The 15,191-nt window shown below is 50.3% G+C and overlaps 1 protein-coding gene across 4 annotated transcripts in view; it reads right to left on the minus strand.

Annotated features, from left to right (window-relative positions):
• The window catches only part of USP36 (ubiquitin specific peptidase 36), a 35,807-nt gene that overhangs the window by 9,851 nt on the left and 10,765 nt on the right, over positions 1-15,191 (minus strand). For all 4 annotated transcript variants that reach the window (XM_059906918.1, XM_059906917.1, XM_059906915.1 and 1 more), the window contains exons 5-13: positions 12,514-12,624; positions 11,753-11,855; positions 8,484-8,551; positions 7,946-8,016; positions 7,229-7,311; positions 5,949-6,060; positions 3,857-3,997; positions 3,163-3,263; positions 2,071-2,209 (exon numbers count right to left, since the gene is read on the minus strand). In XM_059906918.1, coding sequence (XP_059762901.1) covers positions 2,071-2,209; positions 3,163-3,263; positions 3,857-3,997; positions 5,949-6,060; positions 7,229-7,311; positions 7,946-8,016; positions 8,484-8,551; positions 11,753-11,855; positions 12,514-12,624 — 929 coding nt within the window. The remainder of the gene's footprint in view (positions 1-2,070; positions 2,210-3,162; positions 3,264-3,856; positions 3,998-5,948; positions 6,061-7,228; positions 7,312-7,945; positions 8,017-8,483; positions 8,552-11,752; positions 11,856-12,513; positions 12,625-15,191) is intronic.

Here is a 15,191-nt window from a genome sequence, read left to right on the forward strand (position 1 = left end):
CTCTGAGGAGCAACTCTAGACAAATTATTTATACGGACACACGATACAGATACTGCTATTCTTTTCAGCATCTTTTGAGTTGTGCACGTATGGGTGTGCCTCTTTATAATTAACTTTACTATGAAAGCAATACATTTTCATCAAGATTTGAGAAATACTAAAAAGTATAAAGGGAAAACATTTACCAAGTTCCATCACCTAAACATAACCCTCCATTAATAGGCTGGTGTCTTCTCCCTTTGGTCTTTTCTTCTGACACAGGTGCACAGGAGCATCTCAGTTTCACCATATGCCATTATCACCTTCATACTCTGGCCCATCAACAAAGGTCTTTAATGTTTGACTAGCGACCATCTCATTGCATGAAGAGTTTATCAACTAGACTGGCTCCAGGTCTCCTTGACATACCACTAAGGTGCTAAGTGCCCCATCCTTCTCCACAGCACCATTACAACTGGGTCTACGCCACTCACTCACCGAAATGCTCCCCGAGGCCTGCGTCGGTGCTGTTTACCATGACACGCCACCTCCACCCCCAACCAGGTCAGGGTCTTAGAGACTATGTGCTGAAGGAATGGTCAAAAGACTGAATCTTCTTCTGTACTTAGTACTCCATGCTAATTTTTTAGAAATGGAATTACTAGGCTGTTAATATTTTCATAAATTAGGATGCATACTGCCACACTGCATTTACTGTACTCTTGCCGGCCACAATTTTTTCCCAAAATACTTGCTAATTTGATACTATTTTGAATCACTTAAACATCCATATCCTCTGCACAGGTAACAGAGTGATTTTAAGTCACTTAGATCATTATTTCTTTATTAGCATTCTTCCTAAAAGGAATACATCTTCCCACTGCGCTGCAAAACCTGTTCACTTGTTGAGCATTTAAGTACATGGAACTTATACAATGTTACTTAGAGTAAAATAACTTTTGTGCAGCTGCAGTGTATTTCGAAAGTTATTTTCATGATGAAAACACGCAGGGTCAGCGAAGAGGCCTTGCGGTGGCCTGACCAGGGGGTGGGGGGGTGGGGGCCGGGCTCGCCCTCAGGCACCCCCATGCCCGTCGCTGTTCCTCTGGGCAGCACCCGAGGCTTCCGGCTTTCCTGCTCTGGCCACAGTGACCATCACCTTTGCAACCAGGTCATGGCTTGTCATTGCTATGTCAACTCCAATACTTCTATTTCAGCTTCTATTTTCTTTAATGTTGGAAAGGAAACAGATTTGCGTAAATGACTAAAACCCCTGTAGACATGTGAAGGCCCTGGCAGCCTGCGTTTGGATTTGATCTTCAGACTGAAGGGAAAGGATCACAGAAATAGTCAAAAGAGAGGGCCGTTCTATTTTTGAATTATGAATTATGTTATAAGGAAACTGCTATTATCTTGTTAATAAAACTGAGTTCTTTACTTTTTTTAGTACAAAATTTCAAATACATACAAAAATAACTTCAAGGGTATTCCTTAATTGTTAACACTTCACCACATTAGTTTTCTTGCTCTCTCCCCTTCTGTATATATATGTGTGTATGTATGTACATATATATTTTCCTAACTATAGGAGTTAAATTTTAGACACGACGTCCTTTTACCTCCATATACACCCACGAATATTCCTAAAAACAAAGGACGTTCTCTTAGCATAACTGGAATATAATTATCAAAATCAGAGAATTAACACTGGTACAAACTACTCACATTTTTAGTATTAAAATGTGGGGATAAAATATTTTTTTCCCAGATGCTTAAGGCCAGAGGTTTGCTCGGGGAACCTGTCACTGCACTTCTGCATAGCAGCTGCTCTAAGGCGGGGACACACTGGGAGCTCTAAGTCTTGATTTGCTGAGTCAGGTTTTCTCATCACTTGTCCCCTCTTCCTCCTCACCATTGTTGGCTCCGTGACCCACTTCAGAAAGAACGTGGAATACAGCAGGACTGCTGTCTGCACTCTCCTTCCATTGGGCCGAGCTCCCCAGCATGAAGAGGTCTGGGGGCTCCACGATCCCCTGAGAGGCACAGGCACGAAGAACGGCAATGATTACATCGATCCTCTTAAACAAGTACCTTTCCAGTCACTGATGGGGATGTGGTCCCATTGCTGATATTCTTCCTGGCGTGGTCTGGAACCACCCTGGAGTGGCCGGGAAGGGAGGACGCTGTCCTGCAGATGGAGCCCTCAGGACTCTTCTTAGAGCCTGGAATCCTGTCAAAGGAATAGAACAAAGTCAGGGAGTGTCTTACTAAAGCTGCAGAGGCTTTACCGAAACTGAGTGTGAGACGGAATCAGAATACAGAAGTCAAGGTTACAATTCCATTCCAAAAAAAAAAGAGCAGGCAGGGAGCTCCCTGGTGGCCCAGTGGTTAGGATTCCGGGCTTTCACTGCGGTGGCCCGGGTTCAGTCCCTGGTCTGGGGACTGAGATCCCGCAGGCCACGCCGCACGGATAAATAAAAAAGGGCAGCAAAGGCAGAAAAACAGCCAGAGGGAACCATGACTGTCCCAACGTGCTTCTCTGAAGCTGACTTTGCCCTTAAACCATGAGAACTTACTACGCAGCCTCAGATTCTGCTCAATGTAAGCAGAGAGCAAATTACTCAGTTCTTCCGAGATTAGATTCTCAGTTTATCAGAAAGCCATCCTGGAGCAGCAAAACACCTCCCCCTCCACATCCTCATCCTCCAGGTCGGTGACAATCAGTCCCAAGAAAAGGCACCTTCCAAAGGCCTACACCCTCTGACAACTAAGCCTCTACCCTCTGACAACCTACCTCACTGCCCACCGTGATCACTTTCCCCACAAAGGAAGGTCTGTACGCCAGCCGATAGCCAGATGGAACGCATCTAATTTGGGGCAATAATGTAATAGACAACCTTCCAATTTACATTCAAAGTCACCTCACTGTGGGGCAGATGGACTCCTGCTCTGACCTTCCCACAGGCTCTGGCTTTGACTCAACAGCCAAGTGGACGTGATCTAAGTGTCCTTCCCAGCGGCCGCTCTCCACTACACCTGACTGGCAGGAAGAGAGCTGCTCCAAGAGCTTCCCTCCTGCAGAATTCCACTCACTTTCGCGCAGAGAAAGGCCAGGGAGGCCGGTCGGGGCGAGAGCAGAGTGAAGGCGAGCGCTCTGGGGGGTGGGGGTGGGGAGCCGGTTACCGCAGGTAGAAGAGGACGTAGGCCTGCTGGTTCAGAACCACCTTGATGTTGCTGGAGTGGACAAAGGAGTCGTTCATCTGGTACCACTGTCCATTGCTTGCCTGAGCAGCGCAGGGTGTGGACGAAACAAAACACAACGATCAACACTTCCGCGATCCTTACTTTTAACAAGGGAAGGAAAAAACCTTTTAGCTGCCACATGTATCCCAGTGCTGATGAACTAACTAGCAATGATTTCATAAAATGTCAAGTATCTCTCTAACTCTGAACGTGCCCCCAAGTGTGCTGAAGTCTCCCTTCCTTCCTGACACCCCGAAAGACGCGAGCTTTCCTTGTGGAAGGCTATTTTGGCAGGTCTGCTCAGCACAGCCTCTCCCACCAATATCTGGCCTTCCGAGTCTTCTCCAGGGGTCTAAGGGCAGGGCACTGGCAGCAGCCCCCCTCCAGTGTCTCATCGCAAGGCCAAGGGTGGGACAGATCCTAGTGGGACAGGTTTAAAACACGTCTTTGCACTCCACGAAGAAACAACAACAGGACCTGGACCAACCACAAAACACGGGCACTTTCCACAGAATAAACGTTCTGCAGAGATCACATCTGGACTTGTGCAAACAGGCACCACAAACCTGCCCCCCGGAGGTAGCACGCGTACCACCACCTAAGACAGCCTGACGTGAACACAGGAGCCACTGACCTTCACGTAGCAGTAATAGTGCCCGGCGTGGCAGCTATAGCCCGAATGGACCAGGACAGCATACAGCCCGTACATGACAGGCTCACCATTACTCTGGGACATATACGGACGGATGTTCAGGAATTCTGGATATCCCACATCCTGTTTGAAAACCCAAGGAAAAGACAATTACAATTCATCATTGGGAGTAAGGGTCACCTTGCCCTCTCCATCAGCTGGTCTTTAACAATGTGGGGCAATGGGCACACAGCAAGGCTGAGGCGGGGGCCTCCCTTAGTCAGTGATTAAAAAAGAAAGCAGAAAACTGCAATCTTTCTATGGGAGTTTCTATGAGAAACTCTTTATTGTCCTGACAAGTGGTTTATGGTCCCCTGTCTTGGCTGTGCATCCAAATTAGTTCTCTCACTACCTGGGTCCCACGTGTGAAAGGAGAAGAGTTGTTCATTCTCCTCCCTGCCACCATGCAGGAACACTGCAGGGGGAGTCAGGGATTCAGGAAAACAGGTGCTGACTCCACATGGCCAACTGAAACAGCAGGTTAAAATTTTAATGGAGTGGCTCAGGATGAAGGTCATGCCATAATTTATTTTAGAAGTCAACAATTTTTCATAAGAAAATATTATCAAACATGATCTTTGAACGATACAGATATAACATACTTGCATTTCTGCCTGTGCACATACAGACTTTTAAAAAAATGAAGTACAGCGACTTCCCTGGCAGTCCAGTGGATAACACTCTGCACTTCCACTGCAGGGGGCACGGGTTCAATCCCTGGTCTGGGAACTAAGATCCCCCATGCCGCACAGTGTGGCCAAAAAAAAAAAAAAAAAATGAAGTACGGTTTACACAGAGTGAAAATAGGAGCACAGTTTGGTGAGTTCTGACCAGTGTACACTGATGGTAACCTACACTCCACTCAAGAGACAGACACGGACCCAGAAAACCCCTTTCTGTCCAGTAAGTGCCCCCATGTCAAGCACCCACTGTTCCGAGTCCCACGGCCAGTGGTTACTCCTGCCTGTTCTTCGGCTTCATACAGTTGGTACCTGTTTGTCTGGATCAACAGAATGTCATGATATTCACCGACATATCTTTTCCTGTCTATTGACAATTTCAAAATCTCAAAAGCCAACACACCCAATAGGCTCAGGAGCCCCAGTCCAATCGTGCTAGACATGGGGCCGAAATCAAACAGACCAATGTTTCTCAAACTGTGTCCTAATGGAAAACTAGTTCCAGGAGATTTTATGGCGGAACGTGAGCTCCTCAGGGCAGAAGCAACACGACCTCATTCAGCACTGATTATCTCCCACTGATTTCCCAGTGCCTCGCATGGCATGGTGCAATGTAAGCCCAAGTGTTAGAACGGAGGAATGAGTGACTCCCTCAGTAACTGAGTTTAGAAAGTTCCTCATAGTAAATTCCCCTTGGAGATTCAAAATACAACACAGCTTAATAAAGGCTCTGAGAAGGTCTATAATTAAAAAGAACTATTTTAACTTCGGCTTGGCATTTCCCAAACTCAGCTGAACACAGAACACGGAACACTTTTTTTCAGGGTACCATACTACCGTTCTGCAGAACACCAGTTTGGGAAATGCTGACCTAACCACTACCACTGCCAGGGAGGAGACTGAAAGCTCAGACAAGTGCCTTGCCCCAAACCACACAGCTAGGCTCTACCAACCGAGAACACATCTCCAGGCCCTTATGAGACAAGGCATCTTCTATTAAAACACCACTGTGCAAAAAAGTAAATTATTACACTCCACAAAAAGGCACAGCATGCAGCTGCACCTGCTTAAGAGACAAACAGGACATGGGAGAAGAGAGCTGCAGGGCGCAGTGTTCACCACACTGATTCTTGGGCCACCCAGACCTTCTATAGCAGCAACACCCCAAGCACAGGAAGATGCTAGGAAAAAAAAATGTTCTTGAACTTGACTGCATAATGATCATTTAGGGATGGTGCAAAAATGTGGACTCCTGGGCCCTGTCTTCCAGGGATTTGAATCCACTCAACCTGGAGTAGAACCTGGAATCTTTCAGAAAGTGCTGACCAAGCAGCCTGGGCACTGTGAGTGCTCACCTTGGTGATCTTCCCCCCACTGAAGTTGGCAAAGCGCTTCAGTGAGAGTGTCAGGACGTTGGACGTCCTGTGGATGGTGAACCGTTTGCTGGCTGGAACCTTCTTCTTGCATCTGCGAGGAAGGGAAGAGGAAGAGCTATCAGCTCGTGCTCTGAGGACTGCTGTCCTCACACTAGGTTAGTATCAGAACATCAGGAACTGCACTTTAAATAAGGGGTCTTCTTAAATGAGACTGTGCCCTCTGCACCCCTAAAAACCAATCAACACCACTTAAGGAAAGGAAAGCTACGGCAGGGCAACCAGGACTAGAGAAAAGGTGGAGATTCTAAAGCAAAAACAAAATACTTTCCCAACGAGGAGACTAAAGAAGATGCGTGGAAAAGCAACTTTGGGCTAACACAGGAAAAGCAAATTCGAGCAGATGTGGCCAAGAGATAAACAGGCAGGCAGGAAATCACCGAAAGCAAAGCCAGAAGACAAGGAAATGAAGGGGGAGAAGACAGGGGCAAAAGTGAACAGCTTCTAGAGCTAAAGGAGGTGAATTGAGAGGGATAAAAAGCGGGTTTAGGCACAGAATCATCCCCCTGAAAAGCATAGTGAGAAAAATTTTCATTAGTGATTACAGCTTTTAAATGACCTGGATATAAAGTAACACACCCACACACTGAGACTGCACAACCCTAAAGAGGACGAGGTCAGTCACAACTGCTGAAATGGAAAAATGCCGAGGACAACTCAAGTCAAGAACGGAAGCCACAGAACACGGCTTTTCGAGGAGGCAGGACGGCCTCCGGAGCAGACGGCCATGTCCAGTCACTCCACTTTTGTGCCTCAGTTTTCTCCTCCTGTGAAATGGGGGTAATAACAGTCCGTGCCTCACGAGTGAGTGCACGCGAGGCCCTCAGAACAGGGACCAGCACGGAGTAAGTGCCGCATAATAAACAGCAGCTATGACAACCACGGCTATCCCTCCACCTGTGTTGTTTAGAGGTTTTCAGTTTTAAGACACATCTGCGCCACTCAAGAATGTGGACAGTGGTTGGGAGTTCCCTGGTCCAGTGTTAGGACTCGGCGCTTTCACTGCCATGGCCTGGGTTCAATCCCTGGTCGAGTAACTAAGATCCCGCAAGCCGTGGGGCGCGGCCAAAAAAAAGAAATGTGGACAGTGGTCACCTCTGAGGGCGAGAGGGAGGGAGGGGGACGGCAGCCGTGTCAGGTTAGGTGACATATTTTCTTTCTGGCCGGCTTGATCTTTTTGCCACGAGCAAAACGAAACTTACTTCGCACACATATAGGCGTTCTCTCCACTCAGGACATCTGGTTTCACAAAAAGTTCCAGGGCACGCACGATATTTGCAGCTTGCTGAGAAGGACAAAAACAGGGAATAGAACAAAGAGCGGAAGAAAAAGGCTGACTCTCCAGAAATGCCAAATGTAAGGTCTTTTTTCAGGCTGACGCAGCAAATCACAACATGTCACTTGCGTAAGAATTGGCCTGCTAGCTGCCACCTTCTGGGAGTCAGAACGCGGCAAAGGAACAGGGAGCCAGGCTGTCACCCCTCCTCTGTTGACGAGGATCACAGCCCCGGGGGTTTATCAAGGCCTCAGAGGGTCCGGTCCAGACCTCAGGCTGAGGTGAGCTCACCTCCTGCAGAGTCAGAGCGGGGAGAAAGGAAGGCCGCTCCGAAATGCGCAGCCTCTGTGTGAAAGCTGCCCGCAGCACACCGGACAGACCTCCCTGCTCAAGCCCTGCACTCAGTGTGGCCGCTACTCATGCCTCGGGGCACAAAACTGCATTATTTTCCCCCTTCTTTTTGAAAAAAATAGAACACGCAGAGGGAAATGGCTAGGAAGAAATACACGAAAATGTAGGACTCCAAGTATTTCTTTCCTGATCTATCTGGATCACATGCTCTCATAGGTTTTTGTTCTTTGGGTTCTTTGCCCTCTGGCCTCCCTGTCCTAATGCAAACGAAACAGCATGACAGGGTCTATACCCGAATCTCCAGCGCCACATCCAAGTAGGGATCGTAGGTGTCTGAGACGCTCTTGCACACGGAGCACTTCACTGCGAGAGAACAAGGGGCGCAGTGGGGTGGGTGCAGGGCCTCCAGGGCACCACCCCCGTTTCCAAGTCTGAGAACTGGAGGCAGACCACCAGCTCACCAGCCCCCTGAAATCTTGGGATGGGAAGTGCTCAGGAGGAGAGGAGGGCAAACCCCGAGGTGCCTTCCCAGCCTGGCCAGCTGCCCCAGGGGTGCTCACTCCCACCCCAAGGGCAGTGGCCACATCTGAGCAGCTATGGCGTCTGAGGAAAAGGAACACCACCCGCATCCACAGGCTCCTGATGCTTTGCTCCAAGCCCCCCCCCCCCAGGAACGGGGCCCCCAGCAAGGCAGCCGGCAGGGCTGCGGTGCACAAACCAGGCTGTAGGCCTCCTGGGCCTGGAGGGTCACCCTGGGTGCCAATACCAAGCATTTCTGGTTAATACTCTAATCCCCAACAAGAAGGGGCAGAGAACGTTTCTCCACTTACCTCGCGATCGGAGATAGCCTCCAAAAATCTGATGGACCAAAGTCGTAGCCTGCGTCTGACGATCCAACCTGCAGAAAGGCCATGACCTTCAGGGGGAGGACAGGGGCCAAGAAGCAGGCCGGCAGCCCCACCAGCCCCTGTGCCGTTACCCACTCAGTGCGAGGATGGGAAAGGTCCCACCTGGTCAGCGGCAGCTCCGCCCGGAGGCCTCCCCACGCGCTGACCCGCGCGGCCTGCTCCCCACAGCAGCCGCCTCAGCTGCCCTCTCAGCAGGCAGCCTCACCTCCCACGGCACAGGGAGCAAGAGACCAGATGGACCTGTACGTCACCCCACCCCCGGCCCACCCCTCCCCGCTCCAGCGCAGCCCCGCCGTCCCTCGTGGGCACCGCACACGCTCATCTCTGGGGAAGGGAGCGCAGAGGGAGCGGGGACAAACTCCCCCTCTGAACCCTCTCAGCAGGACAGCAGTGGGCACGGGCGTGGGCTTTAGGGTCCGGCAGACCTACATTCAAACCCCCAGCCCCAGAGCCGCGAAGCAGAGCTCCAGAGAGCACCTAGCGCAGCGCCTGCACCCACAGCAACTCATGTAACGAAGATTCTGGAAACAATACCTTACATCTAGCCTCTGCTCCTGGCTTCGCTTGCAACCCACCGAATCTGACCCACTCCTCTGCAACTGTCCTGAGTCCCCGAGACCTCCGGGACACAATCACAGCTGACCTTTTGGTCTTTTTGGTCTTTTTGGCCACAAAAGCACTACGTGGCAAGGCCCACTCCCTGCCGGGAAGAGCTTCCCCGTGTCCACCCAGGCCCCACTCTCCTGCCCACCACCTCCTGCAGATGCTTCTGCCTCCTGGGCGGGGGTGGGGGGCGGCCTGAGTGCTGCTAACCCCGCACCTCCCTCCGCAGGTGGCCACCTCCCACCACCGGCAGAGCGAGCCAGGCGCCCTGGTCTCAGCCTCCTGCTCAGGCCACACGACTATTCATGGCCGCGCTGCCCAGACGCACTGAGTATAGCTCCAAAACACGTGGGGGACAAACACAGGGTCAGCAGATTTTTATTCTGCAAGTTAGGAAAAGAAAAATCAGCTGCCACCATCTATACTGTCACCACCACTCATCAAAGAAGGGACATTTTAGGTCCCAAAACTAGCAAGGACATAACCTCAGAGCAGACTGAAAGCCTCTGGGTGTGATGCAGCTGCTGAACTCCAGGTCACCCCCCAGGTCACCGGAAGCCCGTCAGGACAGGAGCCCAGAGGACCACATAGGACCCACCCTCGGTTCAGCCGGAAGCAAGGACAGCGCAGACATTCAATCACCCAGAAGTAGGAAAATAAAGCCAGATCAAAAAGCTATCCCAGACGCTGCCACTGAGCGTCCCAGAGGAAGGGAGGGAAAGGAGAAGGGACGAGGGGACCTGAGGCCTGTGCAGCACCTCCTATAAGGTGAGGCTCCCAAGTGTCCTGGCAACAGGATGTGGCTGGGAGGCAGCCCCCAAGGCAGCGACTCGGCAGGAGGAGGCAGGCAGGCTCCTTGGGGAGCAGGGGGTGCAGGGCAGGAGAACAAAGGGGAAAACCAGGGTCCTGAACGAGAAACATAAAAATACTGAGGCCACACGCCCCTTCCGCCCCGAGAGGAAAAGCTGCCCACTCCAGCGTGTGCTTCGCTATGTGGCCAGAAGGGGGCGCCCGAAGCAAGAGCCAAGCGAATCGCCAAATCCTCGTGATACGGAAGCAAAGGTGGTTCCAGTAGAAAATGGTGGAGACTTGACACCCTACCTGATGAGAATCAGCCCCCCGGAAGCAACATGAAGCAGGAGAAGACAGCGACACAAACTCCAGGCTGAAATGAAGACCCCAAACAAGCATGTGGGGAGACGGAAGACCACCGTGAACAAGCCTTAAAACTAAGATAAAACGACCAAAAGGAGGGAAAGTTCACTGAACTCAGGAAAGAAACAAAGACTGAACTTCGAGGGGCACGTGGAGGAGGGACTCAAAGGAGATGGAGTGAGGGGCACAGGAAGCGGGGGTGGGGGGGTGTGCGGGGCGGCCGCGGGGAGGGGGCAGCTGAGACATGAGAACACCAACAACCTGGCACCCGAAAGGGCACCGTACCATCAAATACATAAAGCAGAACACGAGAAACATTCCCAGGCGTTAAGGGGAAAAAAGGGCCTTTAACCCAAGCAAAAGCAATGCCAGCGTGTGTTCCCGAGGGGAGAGTCACTTCCCGACCAGTGTGGGGTCACCAAAGACAGACCACTTTACCGGGCTACGGGTCAGGTTTAATTACATCAGAGTTTCACCCGCTGAAACAGAGGTTTCCCATCCTCGTGGCTACAACTCAACTAACTTTGCCAAAGGATGTTCCAGATATGACTCCTGAGTTGTGTTTCCAGAGTCCAGGACTCAGTTCTATTCCAGGCCTAGGCAGCATTTCCTGCCTCCTTTCTTCTCTCTGAACCCAAAAACCCAGGAATGATACAAAAACACTGTTGACAGTAGCTGTTTTACAAAAGGGAAGACTAAGCAACCAACCATCAATCCGTCATGTGCATTTGTCTATGCTCTCAAATTTGGGCAGAGCAAAACCTCAAAAATCATAATCTCCTTACCCTCAAGTTTTCCTGCAGCCTTTCAAGTTCTTCCATAAAGACATTATAATTCCTACCATCCCCATCCTCAGTACCAAAATAATGAGGTGATTTTTAAAAGATGGCAAAAGTCCCTGTCAGTAGCATAAGATTCTCGAAGAGATCTATTAAAGCATTTCCCAGGACTTCCCTGGTGGCGCAGTGGTTAAGAATCCGCCTGCCAATGCAGGGGACATGGGTTCGAGCCCTGGTCCAGGAAGATCCCACATGCCGCAGAGCAACTAAGCCTGCGAGCCACAACTACTGAGCCCGCGGGCCACAACTACTGAAGCCCGCGTGCCTAGAGCCCATGCTCCACAACAAAGAGGAGCCACCACAATGAGAAGCCCGTGCACCACAACGAAGAGTAGCCCCCACTTGACGCAACTAGAGAAAAGCCCGCGCACAGCAACGAAGACCCAACACAGCCAAAAATAAATAAGTAAACATTAAAAAAAAAGAAGGCATTTCCCTCCATGAGTTGCTGGGACAGAGATGGCCACCACCTGCCCTGCAGCAGGAGGAGCCCTTTCCCGGGAAGCAGAGTGCGACCCCTTGCTGGAGCTTCAGCTCAGGGCCACGGGGCTAAGGTCCACAGAGGCAGCCTGGGGCGGGGGGAGGAGCACGTACTTGGCACAGCCGCTCAAGCAGGCCTTCTGCATGGCATCAATGGTGTACCGCAGAAACTCGTGTGCGTCCTCTTGGTTCCCGAAGCGGAAATGCCGGGCGATCTCTAAGGAGGAAAGGAAGAAGCATCAGGCCGGAAGGGAAGAGCTCCTGCCTGCTCTCCAAATGTCCCACTCCTGTCGGTCTCATCACCAACTCCTAGCGGACCCAGGACTAAACCCAAGCGAGGAAAAGGAGCCTGCCTGGCTTTCTACATCCCAGGTACCACCCTCATGGCAGTTATCTTCTCAGTGAGACGTAAGGGCTTAAACCCTCTACACTTAACAGAAAGCACGAATGAACACCAAGCATTAAGGATATGAGATCCACTGATGAACTAAAGCTGGTTTTCCAGGAGCCAATACAGACCATGGCAGATTATCACCATGTCATCGCAATACAACTTACACGGGCTTCAAAAACCAATGAGCCCATCTTTTCTGCTAAGGGAGATATCTGACTGTCACAGCACATGGACACTGGTTTCTCTGACGTTGAGAAAAGGCCCCGCAGCCCTTCCTTACCTGCTCCCCACCTCCAGGCCCATGACACACAGCTCCCGGCCTGGCCAAACCCGCCTGATCTTCGGGGTGGGGATCACCACCACCTGGCGTGGACCGCCCCACATCCAGCCCCAGGGCTCGCTTAGTCTGCTACACTCTGTGCGTGCAGCCTCCCGAGCCCTCCCTCCTGCCCCCCCACCCCGAGAAGGAAGCCGCTCTTACTTCTGAGGTCTCGGATGAAGGACACGGGCTTGATGGCGTTGCCACTGTTGGCGAAGGCCTGGATGATGTGGTTCTGCATGACACACAGCATGCAGAAGCTTCCCTGGTGACCTGCGGGCATGGACAGGCGGTCGTGGTAAGGCAAGAGCTCCCAGGAGACCTGACAACATGGCCTCCCGCCCAGCAGAGACAGCAGGAGCCTGACAGCCCGGCCCAAGCCCCGGCGCTGCCTGCAGCACCCGGGACCCGGTCTCTCCACAGTTGTGGGCTCGGCTGCAACCCAGCCCAAGGAGTCTGAGTTTTCAAGCACCGTTTAGAATAATGTTTTCTCTGACTTCCAAACTGCATCACATGGTCAACAGGCTAGAACATTTTGGGCTTCCCGACACCCCCTTCATGTGCTCTTCAGCATAGGAACCTCTGCTCTGGTTTCCAGGAGACACAGGGGCTCGGCCAGCTCTGGGGAGACCCCGGGCACGTGCTCCCCCAGCCTAATGGCCCGACTCTGCAGCTCTGGCGCCCCAAGCGGCCCCAGGCGACACCTACACGGTAGGGACGGGTCCATAAAGACCGGCAGTGGGCCACACAGAGCCCCCATGCTGTGATGGGGCCCCCAGGCTGCGGCCAGTCCCCGTGCTCTGGATAAACTATTTGTCCCCCAGGAATTAGGCAAGATAGCGTTATGCTTCTACCTCTACTTACAATTATGATCTTAAATACACAGAGAAGAGCAAAGACTACACCCCATTTTAGGTGATTTTTAAGTCAAGTACTGGTGTGATAGTTGAACTCCCTCTCAACCTCTCACAACCCTGTTCCCCACGTGCTTCATCCTTCTCCCCAACCAGGTCACCACTGTTCCCATTCATGCATTCACTGTATTCCACACGTGGCACTCACTTACCAGGACACTGCAGCTTCATGTTTAAGCTCACTTTCTATCAACTGTAACAAACCGCTCTTTAATCCCTGCTCCAGACCACAGTTCATCCACACGGCCCCCCTGCTCCTGCATGTCAACCTTCCCCCTTTTCCTGCTATCACAAATGCTGTGGTGAATGGTCCTTGTGCGCATGTCAGTTTCTCTAAGGCATATACCTACAAGATACATTTCTGGGTCCAAGGGCAAGCACATCTTTAGTTCTACAAGATATTGCAGTCGTGTATGTAGTGCACGACCTTCCTAAACAGACCCAGCGCCTAACACAAAATTCACACCAATCCATTATTCTCCCCCTGAACACCTCCAATCACCCAGTTACTTAGACCTATCTCAAATTAAAAAAGGAAACAGCATGCAGCCTGTTTACCACGTACACACAAAAAATCCTAGTATCTACAAACGAAAAGGGCCCATGTTGGTAAAGATGTTGAGAAACTGGAACCCCTGTACACTGTTCGTGGGAATGTCAAATGGTGCAGCCACTGTGGAAAAGAGTATGGTAGTTCCTCAAAAAATTAAAAATAGAATTCCCATATAATCCAGTAATTCCTCTTCCAGGTATTTACCCAAAAGAAGGGAAAGCAGAGTCTCAAAGAGATACTCGTACACTCACATTTATAGTATTATTCACAAGAACCAAAATGTAGAAGCAATCTGAGCGACCATTGACAGACGAATGGATAAAGAATGTGGTCTATAAATAAAGTGGAATATTACTCAGCCTTAAAAAGAAAAGGAATTCTGACACCTGCTACAACAAAGAGAAACCTTGAGGACATTATGCTAAGTGAAGTAAGCCAGTCCTAAAAGGACAAACACTGTGTAATTCCACTTACATGAAGTACCTGGAGCAGCAAGGGTCACCGAGACAAAAAGTAGGATGGGGGCTTTGCTGGTGGCGCAGTGGTTGAGAATCTGCCTGCCAATGCAGGGGACACGGGTTCGAGCCCTGGTCTGGGAGGATGCCACATGCTGCGGAGCAACTAGGCCCGTGAGCCACAACTACTGAGCCTGTGCGTCTGGAGCCCATGCTCCGCAACAAGAGTGGCCGCGATAGTGAGAGGCCCGCGCGCTGCGATGAAGAGTGGCCCCCGCTTGCCGCAACTAGAGGAAGCCCTCGCACAGAAATGAAGACCCAACACAGCCAAAAAATAAATAAATAAATAATTAAAGGTGCTAATAATTAAATAATAATTTAAAAAAAGTAGGATGGAGGGTACCAAGGATGGGGGCTGGGGGGGGCGTTGTTTTTAATGGGGCCGGACTTCCAGTTTGAAAACGTTCTGGAGATGGATGGTGGTGATGGTTGCATGACAGTGTGAATGCACTTAATGCTACTGAACTGTACACTTAAAATGGTAAATTTTGTTATATGCACTTACCATAATGCAAAAAAGTTTTATTTTTTAAAAAATGCTAGTATTTATACAAAAAATTCTTCTTGGAGGGAAATCAAAAAACCATTCATGTGATTAATGCCTTTACATGAAGGAGAGGCTTTTATTTTTCATTTTAGAGTTTTCTCAACTCTAACTATATCCATTCATTACTTTTATTTTTTAAATGGCAATAATTGTGGAGAAGGCTCAAATTTAGGCAAAAACCCTAATGTTATTTAAGATAACAAACATAACAAATGTTAAGCAAACAAAAAGAGCTCCCATTTACAAAATCTAATTCATGTTAAGATACTCCTATGAAAGTCGTGTGGAAATTAAGCCTCTAATCATTATCT

The sequence above is a fragment of the Balaenoptera ricei genome, chromosome 20 (genome assembly GCF_028023285.1).
Source record: "Balaenoptera ricei isolate mBalRic1 chromosome 20, mBalRic1.hap2, whole genome shotgun sequence".
NCBI classification, from domain to species: Eukaryota; Metazoa; Chordata; class Mammalia; order Artiodactyla; family Balaenopteridae; genus Balaenoptera; species Balaenoptera ricei.